We start from the raw sequence: 16,167 nt of genomic DNA on the forward strand, positions 1-16,167 counted from the left end.
CAATTCCGAATGATAGCTTTGCTGGATAAAGTAATCATGGTTGTAGGTTCTTGCTGTTCATCACTTTGAATATTTCTTGCCACTCCCTTCTGGCCTGCATAGTTTCTGTTGAGAAATCAGCTGACAATCGTATGGGTACTCCCTTGTAGGTAACTGTTTTTCTCTTGCTGGTTTTAAGATTCTCTCTTTGTCTTTTGCTCTTGGCATTTTAATTATGATCTGCCTTGGTGTGGTCCTCTTTGGATTCCTTTTGTTTGGGGTTCTCTCCACTTCCTGGATTTGTAAGTCTAGTTCTTTCACCAGGTAGGGGAAGTTTTCTTTCATTATTTCTTCAAATAGGTTTTCAATATCTTGCACTCTCTCTTCTTCTGGCACCCCCATAATTCGGATGTTGGTACAATTGAAGTTGTCCCAGAGGCTCCTTATACTATCTTCATATTTTTGGATTCTTTTTTGTTTTTGCTTTTCTGGTTGGGTGTTTTTTGCTTCTTCGCATTTCAAATCTTTGACTTGATTCTTGCGATCCTCTAGTCTGCTGTTGGATCTCTGCATAATATCCTTTATTTCAGTCAGTGTATGCTTAATTTCTAGTTGGTCCTTTTTCATATTCCTCGAGGGTCTCACTAGATTTATCGAGGGTCTCACTAAATTTACCGGTGGTTTCTAGAAAATTCTTGAGTAACCTTATAACCGTGGTTTTGAACTCTAAACCCAGTAGTTTGCTTTCCTCCATTTCTGTCATTTGTGACATGTTTCTTTGTCTCCCCATTTTGGCTGCTTCCCTGTGTTGATAGAGTGGCTTTGTGTGCTAGGTGTCCTATAGGGCCCAGTGGCTCAGCCTCCCCAATTACCTGAGGTGGACACTCTTGGTGCACCCCTTTGTGGGCTGGGTGTACAGTCTTGTTGTAGTTAAGCCTTAATTGTTGTTGGTATCAGTAGGAGGAATTGACCTCCAGGCCAATTGGCTGCAAGGACCCGCTGTGTCTACGGTGGGAGAACTTCTGTGCTGGAGACACCCTTTTGGGGCAAGACTTGCTTCAGTGGGGCTTTGATGCTCTCTGAGTCTGCCCCCGAGTGTGTCCCTTATGTATCTGAGGAGTTGTAATCTTGATGCTCCCACTCTAACTACTGGGTACACTGGCTCTTGGGTCTCTAAGGAGGTGCTAATTTAGCCTCTGCCTGAGGCTACCCAGTAGGAGCTATGGAGAGATCTGCAGATTCCTCTTCTTTGTTTGGGTTTTGGAGGTGCCCAGATAAGGCCCAGCTGTGAAGCAGTGCAAGCTGTTTTGGGTCCTTGGGCCTTCTCTTGGATGTTCTGGGTCTCTCTGACCCAGCTGCAGTTTGTTAGGTAATTTTAGTTTGTAAAGGGCCAGGCCATTCATACAAAAGCCTCTGCGTGCAACTTAGGTGGGACAGGGTCTCAGGGAATCAATAGGACAGAGCAAACAGCTATGGCTGATCCTCAGCCCTGCCCTATGAGGCTCCGGATCTCAGTGTCCCACAGTAATCGCTGCAAGCACCTCTGAGAGAAAGCTGCCCTCGAGTTCCATCCGATGCCAGACAGTCCAGTTTCTCCCCTTATGAGTCTGGGTCCCCAGAGACTCGCCCGGAACTGGATTTCAGAGCAGTTGGGAGCTTGTGACTCCCTCCCAATTCAAAAAGACAACCGCACCCTCAGTTGCCAGCCCTTTCCGCGCTCACCACCATACCTCTGCACTTTACTTCCACAGCTCCTCTGAGTCTCAGTATACTTTTCTCTTTCCTTCTAGTTGTAGAATTTCCAGCCAGCCAGCCTTCCTGTGGTTCTGGATGATGTACATTTTGTCTTTTAGTTGTAGTTTTGAAGTGGTTGTTCGAGGCAGCAATTTCAGGTGTTTACCTATGCCACCATCTTGGTTTCCCCCTCAGGTTCAATTCTTGGTCAAGGACATGTACCTGGGTTACAGGTTTGATCCCCAGTCCTGGTTGGGTTGCATGCAAGAGGCAACCAATCTGTGTCTCTCTCATATTCTCCTCCACCCACCCTCCCATCCATTCTCTCTAAAAATCAATGTAGCCTCACTAGTGTTGTTCAGTGGCTAAGCATCAATCCATGAACCAAGAAGTCACTGGTTCAGTTCTCAGTCAAGGCACATGCCCATGTTTTCGGCTTGATCCCCTCTAGGGGTCATGTAGCAGGTGGCCATCAATGATGTTTCTCTTTCATCAATGTTTCTATCTCCCTATTCCTCTCCCTTCCTCTCTAAAAAAATCAATAAAAACATATTTTTAAATATCAATGGAAAAAATATCCTGGGTCAGGATTAACAAAATTTTGTTATTTTTTTTTAATTAAATCTTTATTGTTCAGATTATTACATTTGTTCCTCTTTTTTTCCCCCCCCATAACTCCCCTCCTCCCAGTTCCCGCCCCACCCTCCGCCCTCACTCCCCACCCACTGTCCTCATCCATAGGTGCACGATTTTTGTCCAGTCTCTTCCCGCATCTCCCACACCCCTTTCCCCCCCAAGAATAGTCAGTCCATTCCCTTTCTATGTCCCTGATTCTATTATAATCACCAGTTCATTCTGTTCATCAGATTATTTATTCACTTGATTCTTAGATTCACTTGTTGATAGATGCATATTTGTTGTTCATAATTTGTATCTTTACCTTTTTCTTCCTCTTCCTCTTCTTAAAGGATACTTTTCAGCATTTCATATAATCCTGGTTTGGTGGTGATGAACTCCTTTAGCTTTTCCTTATCTGTGAAGCTCTTTATCTGACCTTCAATTCTGAATGATAGCTTTGCTGGATAAAGTAATCTTGGTTGTAGGTTCTTGGTATTCATCACTTTGAATATTTCTTGCCACTCCCTTCTGGCCTGCAAAGTTTCTGTTGAGAAATCAGCTGACAGTCGTATGGGTATTCCCTTGTAGGTAACTGAGTGTCTTTCTCTTGCTGCTTGTAAGATTCTCTCTTTGTCTTTTGCTCTTGGCATTTTAATTATGATGTGTCTTGGTGTAGTCCTCTTTGGATTCCTTTTGTTTGGGGTTCTCCGCGCTTCTTGGACCTGTAAGTCCATTTCTTTCACCAGGTGGGGGAAGTTTTCTGTCATGATTTCTTCAAATAGGTTTTTAATATCTAAATTAAATTTAAAACTTTGTATTAAAATATATTTCTAATATTAGTACTGTCAAAGTATCAATGCATATTCATAGAGATGTCTGAAATAATGTTTGTAAAATATTAACTGGTTAAATTGAGGTGGTGGGGTTTGGGGTAAGTTTCTACTTTCTTTTTTATGCTTTTCTGTTTTGCTGAAATTATAAAAACATGTATTGTATTTACAAAGGCAAATTATTCTTAAAATTATTAAAGCTGTATAACAAAGTTTTTCAGGTAATAAGAGTTTTCTACAACTAATTCAAAGTTTGTCTATGAACATAAGCTTTAACCATATTTATAAATACCCTGCCTTAAGGGTTCCTAAAATCAACATCATTTGCTGAGCCTGCATGGAATGAGTGCATACCCAAATGTTTGTCTTTATTTGCCCCAAAAGAATGAAAGGAAGAAAAGAAGCTATGGCCCTGAATGCACTCCTTCACTCTCTTGTGCCAATATGATATGTCACGTAACAGAGGTCACATGGCTGTGTGTGTGTATAGGAGAGTATGTGACTATATTTTTTTAAAGAAATCTTTATTGTTCAGATTATTACAGATGTTCCTCTTTTTCCCCCCCATAGCTCCCCTCCACCTGGGTCCCACTCCACCTGATGCCCTTATCCCCCACCACTGTCCTCATCCATAGGTGTAAGATTTTTGTCCAAACTCTTCCTGAACCCTTAACACCTCCTTCACCCTGAGAATTTCAGTCCACTCCTTTTCTATGCTCCCGCTTCTATTATATTCACCAGTTTATTCTCTTCATCAGATTTTTTTATTGACTTAATTTTTAGATTCACTTGTTTATAGATATGTATTTGTTGTCCCTTTGTTGTTCATAATTTTTATCTTTACCATTTTCTTCTTCCTCTTCTTAAAGAATACCCTTCAGCATTTCATATAATACTGGTTTGGTGAAGATGAACTCCTTTAGCTTTTTCTTGTCTGTGAAGCTCTTTATCTGACCTTCAATTCTGAATGATAGCTTTGCTGGGTAGAGTAAACTTGGTTGTAGGTTCTTGCTAGTCATCACTTTGAATATTTCTTGCCACTCCCTTCTGGCCTGCATGGTTTCTGTTGAGAAATCAGCTGACAGTCGTATGGGTACTCCCTTGTAGGTAACTAACTGGTTTTTCTCCTGCTGCTTTTAAGATTCTCTCTTTGTCTTTTGCTCTTGGCATTTTAATTATGATGTGTCTTGGTGTGGTCCTCTTTGCTTCCTGGACTTGTGAGTCTGTTTCTTTCATCAGGTAGGGGAAGTTTTCTGTCATTATTTCTTCAAATAGATTTTCAATATCTTGCTCTCTCTCTTCTTCTGGCACCCCCATAATTCGGATGTTGGTACGTTTGAAGTTGTCCCAGAGGCTCCTTACACTATCTTCATATTTTTGGATTCTTTTTGCTTTTTGCTTTTCCGGTTGGGTGTTTTTTGCTTCTTCGTATTTCAAATCTTTGACTTGATTCTTGCGATCCTCTAGTCTTCTGTTGGATCTCTGTATATTATTCTTTATTTCAGTCAGTGTATGCTTAATTTCTGACTGGTCCTTTTCCATTTTTTTGGCATTCTCATTAAGATCCTTGAAGGTCTCACTAAGTTCCTTGGAGGTTTGTAGAAGATTCTTGAGTAATCTTATAACTGTGCTTTTGAACTCTAAATCCAGTAATTTGCTTTCCTCCATTTCCTTCATTTGTGACATGTTTCTTTGTCTCCACATTTTGGCTGCTTCCCTGTGTTGATAGAGTGGCTTTGTGTGCTAGGTGTCCTATTGGGCCCAGTAGCTCAGCCTCCCCAATCACCTGAGGTGGACACTCTTGGTGCACCCCTTTGTGGGCTGGATGTACAGTCTTGTTGTAGTTAAGCCTTGATTGCTGTTAGTATCCCTGGGAGGAAATGACCTCCAGGCCAATTGACTGCAAGGACCTGCTGTGTCTATAGTGGAAGAACTGCTGTGCTGGAGACACCCTTATGGGGCAGGACTTGCTTCAGTGGGGCTTTGGTGCTCACTGAGTCTGCCTCTTGAGTGTGTCACTTATGGATGTGAGGAGTTGAAATCTGGTATCTGACCACTGGGTACACTGGCTCCTGGATCTCCAAGGAGGTGCAAATTCAACCACTGTGTGAGTCCACCCAGCAGGAGCTACCGGGATATCTGCAGATTTCTCCTCTTTGATTGGGATTTGGAAATTTTGGAGCTCTCTGACCCAGCTGAAGTTTGTTAGGTTAGGCTGCAAAAGGGCAAGTGATTTATTTGCACCACTGTGCACAGCTTGGGTGGGGTTGTAAGTTGAGTGGGGCAGGGTCTCAGAGAATCACCAGGGTGGAGCAAACAGCGATGGCTCTCATCAACCTTCTCCGCAACTCCGTGCCTCTCCACGAGTCTCTGTATCTCAGTGTCTCCACGTCCCTGAGTCCCCAAGTCCCGTGCCCCCACAGTAACAATGATCCCTGCGAGCAGTTCTGCAAGAAAGCCACCCTTCATTTCCAACCCGATACCAAACAGTCCAGTTTCTCCCCGTAGGAGTGTGGGTCCCTAGAGTCTCGCCAGAAATGAATTCAGTGCAGTTGGGGCTTGTGTCTCCCGATTGAAAAAAAACGTGCACCCAGGTGCAGCCTGGTTCGCGTGCCTCCGTACCTCTCTGCTCTTGGTGCCTCCGCACCTCCTACCCAGCCTCAATGCACTTTTTTCTTTCCTTCTAGTTGTAGAACTTCCACTCAGCCAGCTTTCCCGTGGTTCTAGATAATCACTGTTTTGTCTTTTAGTTGTAATTTTAATGTGGTTGTGGGGGGCGACACTTACAGGTATATACCTTATGCAGCCATCTTGGTTCTTCTCTATGTGACTATTTTTAAGAGAAAATTTAAGAGCTTCTGAAATTGTCCTTATTTGCTATACTATCACATAATATTCCAAATCCCTAATCTCCTCATGGTTGCATTGGGATAACCTCTATGAAGCATAAACTTGGATTTTTTTCATATTTAATAACTTCAGGGGATCAATATTGTGGAGGACGCCTTGAAAGACCTTCCGGCTCTTTTAAAACCCCCAACTGGCCAGACCGTGATTACCCTGCAGGAGTCACTTGCTTATGGCACATTCTAGCCCCAAAGAATCAGGTGAGATTCCCTGAAAATATGAAGAAAGCATTCATGTGTGAATTATGTAGACAGTGTGAGGGGCCCAACTCTCAAGAGCTACTGTTGTAGGGCAAGAAAGGCCTGGCTGGCCATAGGTCTTTCTTCATACAAAGACCCAGATTCAAATTGCTTTTGCACTATCTGACTTGCAAAGCCACGGATTCACTTTCCTATTCCATAATTACAATTTTCAAAATAGGTTTTGAAATACAAATGGTAAATAAGTCCCATGTGAAATTGTTTAACCTTGTGGAAGATTTTATAAGTAGAAGCCACTAATTGTGGAAAGATAAAAGTACCCAAGTACATGTATATGTTCAAGGTTACCCTTTGCTCGCATAGCAAACTCATCAGGTCCTCATACTAATAATAGCCATCCCAGTCACCAAATCAAAAACAGTCTGCCTGCATCACTTTGACCAAGCCAGTGCAAATAGGCCACACTTCTTCAAAGAGCAAGTGGTCTGCTGTGAAAGCTAGTATGCTTTATAATTTCTTTGGTTGTTTTTTAAAATAGAATCTGTGCAAGTTCCCCACAGATAAGTTTATTCATTGCTGTAAAACAATCAACAGAGAAGGTCTAATGTCCACTGCTCATTAGTGATTGGTTATATGAATTTATACCCTTTCTGGGACCCACTTTCATATGTTAATTGCAGGACAGAACTTAGCATGGGAATAGACCAAGCTTACCCTGTGGACTTTTGAAAATAATTTATTCCCTAGTTTGATAGGTTTAAGTTTAAGATCTTAACTAGGATTGATCTGGGAGTGAGATGATCTTTTGGAATGACTAAAGATTAAATCAAAAGAATTGTGCAAGAAATATGAATACCACAGGAGAATTATGAAAACAAGCAAGAATAACTTAAACAGAATGCATTTTTACAAAAGACAATCATGGTACCTACAAATCTGGGGGGAGGAAGAATTCTATTTGAGGACATTCGGCAATGCTATTTTGACCCTTCTAATTCTGTTTTCACTAAAGCTTATAGAATTAAAGTTTGAGAAGTTTGATGTTGAGCGCGATAACTACTGCCGATATGATTATGTGGCTGTGTTTAATGGTGGAGAAGTCAACGACGCTAAAAGAATTGGAAAGTATTGTGGTGATAGTCCACCCGTGTAAGTAGCCCGTTTTATTTCAAAACTTCTTTCTTCTTTTTTAATCCTCACCCAAGGATATGCTGATTGATCTTTAGATAGGAAGGGTAAGAGAGAGAGAGACATCAATGTGAGAGAGAAATATTGATCAGTAATATTGATCAGTTGCCCCAGGCCAGGATCAAACCTGAAACCTGGGTTTGTACCCTGATTGGGAACCGAACCCAAAACCTTTTGGTGTATGGGATACTCCAACAAATTGAGCCACCCGGCTGGGGCTCAAAACTTATTTCTTATTCAATTGATGCGCTATGTTTTATTTTCTGAAAGATTTTATGTTGTTGTTTTGTTCATAAGTTCCTGGGTTCCATGACAGTGAGTAGGCAACCTTAATGAGTGTAGAGAGGCCTCCACAACCACATAACAGAAGCAGAGGTGGTGATGACTACAGGCAGATGCTGAGTCAGATGCATGGATATGTCACTACCCTGTAAAGGTGAGGTTGTGCCTCAGAGTGAAAGAGAAAGTTCTGATAAAAAAAAAAAACTGGGGCTTACCTACTGGGGACCTAGACAAAGAAAACAGAAATCTTACAACAGATCCAGTTGATTTTACCTGATCAGGTCCTGTCCTGGATCTTATAGCTCCTCTTCATGTTGTTGTTCAGATTTTGGTGAGTGAACCTGAAAGGTACTTATCAGAACATTTATGGAGCCAAGAGCTCTGTCACTTACTAGCTGCATGACACTGGGCACATTACTTACCTGTAAGATATTTGATGCAAGATATTTCACACCTTGGTATACAATAGTAGGAAAGCGACAATTGAAACAACTATAGCTTGCCATCAAAGTCACCAAAGTAAACACCCTTTCCTACTCTTAAACAGAATTAGGTTATATGCACCGCCTGCTTTTACATGTGTTTATGGTTTCCACAGACAAGCTTGAGTTAAAGCAAGGTTCATTTTCAGCTTCAATTCATTTATATTTAAGTCCAATAATAATTTTAAAATTTTAATGCATTCAAGTTAGTTATAATTAAACATTAGTATATCTGAATTTGGCTTTATAGATGAATGTGTTGGAGAAAAGCCCATTTCTAAGCTCCTAAAGAGTCCCTTATATTTTTTTTCTGTTCTGCTGGAACAAATTACCACAAACTGATTGGCTTAAAACAACATATTTGTTTTCATATCCTGGAGGTGAAAAGTCTGGAATTAGTTTCACTGGGCTCAAATCAAACTGTCAGCAGCGTGTTTTCTTCTGGAAGTGCTGCCAGACAGGGGACCTGGCTGTGGGCAGGTCTCCCTAGGGCTGGCCAGTAATGTGTGGGTTCTTGACTTCGTGCAGGAAAGGTTTCACAGCACGGATCCAGGTGATTATGAGGAAACATTTATTAAAGCTGGGGACAATGAAATAAGGAAGAGCTTAGCATAGAAGGAGCAACAGGAGAGCCCAAGCTGGGCTGCCTTAATTCTCTGGAAAGTCAGAGAAAAGGGGGCCTTGGGGCCAGGGCCAGGGGGGTTCCTGGGATGAACTTCCACTGCCCATTGCTGCCCTGGTTGCAAGTCTCTTAGGATCCTTTAGGGTTTAGGAGATATGTGTCTGGTGGGGAGAAGAGGGGAAATAGAAGAACAGTGGCTGCTCCCAAAGGGAGAGCACTCGCTTTCTCCTTTGTCTTGAGGGCTTTTGTCTCTTTCTCACAGGTGGGAATCTTAGGGGAGGTCTCCGGGGAAGCAGCAGAATATTCATCAGTTTTCCAGGTGTGCTCCTCCAGGGCCGTGGTCTCCACGGATTGGTCAGTGTCAGAGCAGGGGTTCGTTAGTCATTAAAGCTGGTCCTGGTGTCGCTCACCTGGTTTTGCAGCTTTTATGGGTCTGGAGCTGAAATATGGCTGAGGCCTAGACGTTATCTCTAAGGAGGTGACCTTCTGTATCTGCTATAAATTGCTCTGCAGTTTGCTCAGCTCTCTGTCTCAGTTTCCCCATTTCACGTGCCCTAGCTTGCTGGCCTATCTTGGGAACTTGAAAGAGAATCAGTTTTCTTGCCTTTTTTCAGCTTCTGAAGGCTGCTGGCAAACTTTGTCTTTAAGGCACATCATCCTATCTTGGCTTCTGTCATTATATTTTCTTCTCCTCCATGGCAGTCAGACCTTCCTCTTATGAGGGTACTTGTGGTTACATTCAGGGCCCACCTACGTAGTCTAGGATGCTCTCCCCTTCTCACGATCCTTAATTTAACCTTCTCTGCAAAGTCCCTTTGCATATGAAGTAACATTCATAAGTTCCAGGAATTAGAATGTGGACACTTTAGGGGCCATTATTCAGCCAATCACACCGTTGTTGATTCAGCCAGTCTTTTCCTCTAGATCAGCGGTTCTCAACCTGTGGGTCGCGACCCCTTTGGGGGTCGAACAACCTTTTCACAGGGGTCGCCTAAGACCATCAGAAAACACATATATAATTACATATTGTTTTTGTGATTAATCACTACACTTTACTTATGTTCAATTTGTAACAATGAAATTGGGGTTCACCACAACATGAGGAACTATATTAAAGGGTCGCGGCATTAGGAAGGTTGAGAACCACTGCTCTAGATCCTCCTTCTGAGCTCCTTTTTTCCTCCCTTGAAATTCCCCTTTACCCAGTAGTCCTCTTTTTCTCCATCATCAGTTCTGCCTTTTTTTGTTCCTTCCCCATAACCTATAAATTTAAGTTCTCCCAAATTAAAAAACAACTCCCTCTTGACTCTAACCTGCTCTAGCTTCTTCTACCATGTTTTTCTTTATATACAACTGTTTTTAAAAATAATTTCATTTAATTTTCTAGCAATATGGCAAAGAAGCTAGGTTAAAGCATTGCTGAGTTGGCAAAAAATAAAAGAAATCATCTGAGGTAACAAAAAAATGACAAAAAGCCCAAATCTGGAGAGAGAAACAAGTATGTGCAGGTGGCAGCTTTCTTCAGTATTTGTGCCAGTCTTTGATGACCTAGAACTTCATTCTTCACAGGCCATGCTTGGGAACAGAGGATAGAGCTCAGGGTCCAGGCAAGGGGGGACTTTTGATCAAAGACCATAACGGACCTACAGAAAGTGACACCAATGTGAGTGAACTAACTTTCCCTATAACCCATGGGTGTTAGTAAGGAACATCAGCAGTTTTGGACTTAGCTTTTGGTAAAGGGATGAAGAGGTAGTTCCTTATGAGAATTCCTAACCAAAAAGCAGTCCACAGATGAGTCTAAGGTTACAATTTACACTAAATGCACTCAAGAATTTAATTTATAAAGTTTCTGAGTTGGTACTGCCGACAGAAGCTGACAGAAGAAAATATAAATTCTCCTTGGAAGAATGCATCTTAAGAATACCTATAGAAAAAAATGGCAGACGTGTCCTGAGCCTTATCTCAGAGCAGATAGAAAAAGCATCTAAATTGAATAACATCCAGCTGAAATTGGTGAAGTAGAAACAACTGGTGAGACAGTTTCAGTTGGGAAGGGCAGAGGACACTCAGAGAATGGTAGGATTGGGGATCTGGGCTGGAGAGAGTTGTGAGACCTCCAAACAAAGAGGTAAAAAGGAAGCTGCACGGCACTAAGTCTGTGTCCCTCTGACTGTGGAAAGGAAGTCTACAGGACTGTTAGTGGCAGGGGATTATAGATCTAAGTCCACAGCCAGAAGAGGCTGAGCCCAGAGGGGGAAGCCTGAAGAACTGCCCAAGCTGTGTGGTGCCAGGAGGAGAGAAACTCACAATGGCGAAGCTCTTTTCCCTATTCTTGGTCTTTGCTTTTATTCGCTCAACTCAGTTCATAGGAACTTTCAAATAAAAACACCCGTGACTGAGGTGCAGGTGGAGTTGTGGACTTGTGGAGTCTGGGGAGAGGCTGTGGAGAAGAGCAGGTTGGGGAGAAGTGACCAGGAGTCTGGCACTGGGACATTCCTGACACTCCAGACCTAAGCAGCCATTTTCTCCTGAAAAGCTAGCTCCTCCCAGAAGTCTCCAGGCAACCAATACAGCCACACCCAGACTACACCCTGAGTGGTACAAAGGACACAAAAAATCTGAATAGCCCCTAAGAGCCCTCAGGGACTGGGTTGAAGAGAGGCCCTTCAGTCCCGGAAAACAATACAGCAACCTCCCTAACTAAGGTTTTGTCAGAAACAGCCGCTTGAGAGATTAAGATTGACAGAGGCAGACAGGCTAAGTGGGCAGACTGGTCCCACCTGCTGGCAGTCAAGGCGGTGGAGATAGACACAAACAGAGGAGTGGTGGATCATGTGGAACTTCAACATGGTGTTGACTGCCTAACAGGAAACTGAGAAGTGTCAGACAGTACAGAAGCATGAGATCTTAAACCAGCCCCCATTGGGGCATTAAAACTCAGCTGAAATGAACAACACTTCACTTTAAAAAAAATTATCTTTTATTTTAAAAAAAAAATTATTTTCTTTGTTTTTTGTTTGTTTATTTTCACATTATTTTTTCTTCATTCTTTTTTTTTGTTATTTTATCTTATTTTTTAATTTTTAAATTTTTTTTCTTTCTCTTTTTTTCTTCTTTTCCACTCATCCTCTTTCTACCACCTCTGTACTGAACTGAGGTCCTCCCCATAATCATTCAATTTTGTAACCTTACTTTCTGTATATAATCTCTGCCTCTACAGACTCTGCCCCCACCCTCTTTTCTGAGTGTTCGCTGTTTGCATTTTTTCATTTATCTTTTTTTTCTGTGGTGCTTTCTCCCCACGTATATATGTGTTTTGTTTTTTCCTTTTTCTTCTTTTTCTTTTCTTTCTCACTATTTTTTCTTTCCTCAATATCATTTTTGCTCTCTTTTCTCTCCCCTAATTCTCTTTTCTCTGGTGGTCACTGTTGTTGGGGTTATTGGTGTCTTGAGTATATTCACGTTTTGTTCCCCTTGTATCGTGTTTTATCAAGTTGTATTTTGTGCTGTTTGGTCAATGTGGTAGAGAGCGAGCCACATAAACAGACATCCTGAAAGGAGACTCCATTCACAAACAGGACAATAACACTCAAATTTCAACTACACCAAGAAAACACAAATTGCCCAAGTAGGAGGCAACCCTAGATGTCCCAGCCCAGAAGACCAGAGAGATTGTACCACTGGGTCCTGTAAAACATCTACTATATAAGACAAATTCAAAAAATCTAGGTGGCATAGCAAGTGATCTGATCTGTTTCTTTGAATCACAAAGAAACAGGAAAAATGGGGAGACAAAGAAACAACCCCCCCCCCCGATTCAAAAGAAGAGGAAGAATCACCAGAAAAGGATATAAATGAAATGGGGGCAAGCAATTTGTCAGAGAAAGAATTCAGAGCAATGGTTATAAGGACAGTGAAAAAGATGGAACACAAATTCAACAACATGCATAAAAATCAAGAAGAAATGAAGAAGAATTAAGAGGAAGTGAAGAATGACATAGCCACAATAAAGAACACAATGGAAAGTTTCAACAGTAGACTAGAAGAAGCTGAGGACCGCATTAGTGAATTAGAAGACAAGGTAGATAAAACCATCCAACCACAGCAGCAAATGGAAAGAAAACTTAAAAAGAAGGAGGAGGGCATAAGAGAGCTTTGGGACAACATGAAACAAAACAACATCTGCACAATAGTGGTGCCAGAAGAAGAGGAAGTGGAATGAGGAATAGAAAACCTGTTTGAAGAAATAATGACAGAAAACTTCCCTGATATTGGGAAGAAAAAACTCACACAAGTCCAGAAAGCTCACAGAGTCCCAAACAAGATGAACCCAAAAAGAACAACACCAAGACACATCCACGAAAAAGCAAGAATCTTAAAGGCTGCCAGAGAGAGACAGAAAGTTACCTATAAGGGATCTCCCCTTAGATTATCAAATTTTTGCTCAACAGAAACACATCAGGCCAGAAGGGAATAGAATAAAATATACAAAGTGATGCAAAGCAAGGGACTGAATCCAAAAATACTATACCTGGCAAAGCTATCATTCAAAATTGAAGGTGAAATCAGGAGCTTCACAGACAAAAAAAGGGCTAAGGGAATTTATTACCACCAAGCCAGCAATGCAATAAATGCTAAAGGGACTTCTGTAAAAAACAAGAAACAGAAAGGGAAGAAGGAACATAGGCACAAAGAATAAAAATGGCAACAAACAAGTACCTATCAATAATAACCTTAAATGTAAATGGATAAAATGCTCCAATCAAAAGACATAAGGTAGCTGAATGGATAAGAAAACATGACCCATATGTTTTCTGTCTACAAGAGACCCACCTCAGAACAAAGGACTCACACAGACTGATAGTGAAGAGTTTGGAAAAAAAAAATTTAGGCAAATGGAAATGAGAATAAAGCTGGGGTAGCAATACTTATATCTGACAAAATAGACCTCAAAGTGAAGGTTATAATACGAGATAAGGAGGGTCACTTCATAATACTAAAGGGAGCAATTCAACAAGAGGATATAACTCTGGTAAACATATATGCACCAAATACAGGAGCACCCAGATACATAAAAAAGCTTCTGGAAGATATCAAGGGAGACATTGACAGCAATACAATCATAGTAGGGGACTTTAATACCCCATTGACACCACTGGATAAATCCTTTAAACACAAAATCAGCAGAGAAACAGCAATCCTAAATGACTCACTAGATCAGATGGACTTAATTGACATCTTCAGAACATTTCACCTTAAAGCTACAGAATATACAATCTTCTCCAGTGCACACAAGACATTTTCAAGATATACCACATATTAGGACACAGGCAGAGTCTCTTCAAATTCAAGAAGATAGAAATCATATCAAGCATCTTCTCAGATCACAATGGCATAAAATTAGAATTCAACTATAATAAAAACAATGAAAAAAATTCAACCCTTGGAGGCTAAAAAGCATACTATCTATATATATAAAAGCCTAAGTGACCATCACAAACGAACAGACAACCGAACAGGCTGTGTGTGGCGACCAGGCCAGTGGGTGGTTAGTGAGGCCGACCAAATGACTGAGCAGCAGGCTGCGTGAGGCAACCAGGCCAGCAGGGGGTTTAGTGAGGGCCAACCAAATGACTGCAACCAGGCTGGTAGGGGGTTAGTGAGGGCCAACCAAATGACTGAGCAGCAGGCTGTGTGGGGCAACCACGCCAGCAGGGGGGGTAGTTGGGGGTGACCAGGCTGGCAGAGGGGGAAGTTGGGGGAGACCAGTCCCGCAAAGGGGCAGTTAAGGGTAATCAGACAGGCAGGCAGTGAGCAGTTAGGAGCCAATGGTCCTGGATTGTGAGAGGGATGTCCGACTGCTGGTTTATGCCCAGTCCCCATGATTGGGCCTAACCCAGCAGTCAGACATCCCCCAAGGGGTCCTGTATTGGAGAGTGTTCCAGATGGGCTGAGGGGACACCCTCCATGCACGAATTTCGTGCACCAGGCCTCTAGGTAAACAATGATTGGTTTACCAAAGAGATAAAAGAAGAAATAAAAAGCATCTTGGACACAAATGACAAGGAAAACACAACAATCCAAACTCTATGGGACACACTAAAAGCAGTCATGAGACGGAAGTTCATAGCTCTATAGCCCTACCTTAAAAAAAAAGATAAAATGGTAATAAATTATCTAACCCTGAAACAGAAAGAATTAGAAAGAGAGCAACAGAGTAAGCAGAAGGAAGGAAATAATAAAGATCAGAGTGGAAATAAATGACATAGAGACCAAAAAAAAAAAAAAACCAATACAAAATATCAATGAAACCAAGAGCTGTTTCTTTGGAAGGATAAACAAGATTGATGAACCTCTAGCAAGGCTCACCAAGAAACAGAGAGAACACAAATAAACAAAATCAGAAATGAAAGAGGTGAAGTAACAGCCAACCACACAGACATACAAAGGATTGTAAAAAAATACTACAAACAACTCTAGTCCAACAAATTGGATAACCTTAATGAAATGGACATATTCCTAAAAAAATACAAGCTTCCAAAACTCAATCAGGAAGAATAAAAAAACTTGAATAGGCTGATAACTACTGATGAAATTAGAACAGTAATAAAAAATAAAAATAAAAAAAAACTTCCCGCAAAGAAAAGCCCTGGACCAGACAGCTTCACATGGGAGTTTTACCAAACATTCAAAAAAGAACTAAAACCTATTCTGCTCAGACTATTTCAAAAAATCCAAGAGGAAGGCACACTTCCACGCTCAATCTATGAAGCCAGAATTACCCTAATCCTAAAAACAAATAAAGACACTACAAAGATAGAGAATTACAGACCAATAACCCTGATGATCATACATGCTAAAATTCTCAACAAAATTCTAGCAAATTGAATCCAGCATTACATTAGAAAGATCACACACCATGACCAAGTGGGATTTATTCCAGGGATGCAAGGCTGATACAATACCCACAAATCAATAAGTGTGATTCATGACATAAACAAATTGAGAGGCAAAAATCACATAATCATATCAATTGATGCAGAAAAGGCATTTGACAAAATCCAACATCCTTTCCTGATAAAAACTCTCAGCAACGTGGAAATAGAAGGATCAGACCTCAACAAAATAAAAGCCTTATATGACAAACCTATAGCCCACCTTATACTCAATGGCCAAAAAGTAAAACCATTTCCCCTATGAACAGGAACAAGACAGGGATGTCCACTTTCACCACTCCTGTTAAACATAGTACTAGAAACACTAGCCATAGCGATCAGACAAGAAAAAGAAATAAACGGCTTCCAAATTTGAAAAGAAGAAAT

General features: G+C 41.3%; 1 protein-coding gene across 2 annotated transcripts in view; it reads left to right on the forward strand.

Moving 5' to 3' along the window:
* PCOLCE2 (procollagen C-endopeptidase enhancer 2) overlaps positions 1-16,167 on the forward strand; it is a 262,103-nt gene that overhangs the window by 204,503 nt on the left and 41,433 nt on the right. For both annotated transcript variants that reach the window (XM_081086145.1, XM_081086146.1), the window contains exons 4-5: positions 6,144-6,268; positions 7,281-7,417. In XM_081086145.1, coding sequence (XP_080942271.1) covers positions 6,144-6,268; positions 7,281-7,417 — 262 coding nt within the window. The remainder of the gene's footprint in view (positions 1-6,143; positions 6,269-7,280; positions 7,418-16,167) is intronic.

Source organism: Myotis nattereri (assembly GCF_964212035.1).
Source record: "Myotis nattereri genome assembly, chromosome: 3".
NCBI lineage: Eukaryota > Metazoa > Chordata > Mammalia > Chiroptera > Vespertilionidae > Myotis > Myotis nattereri.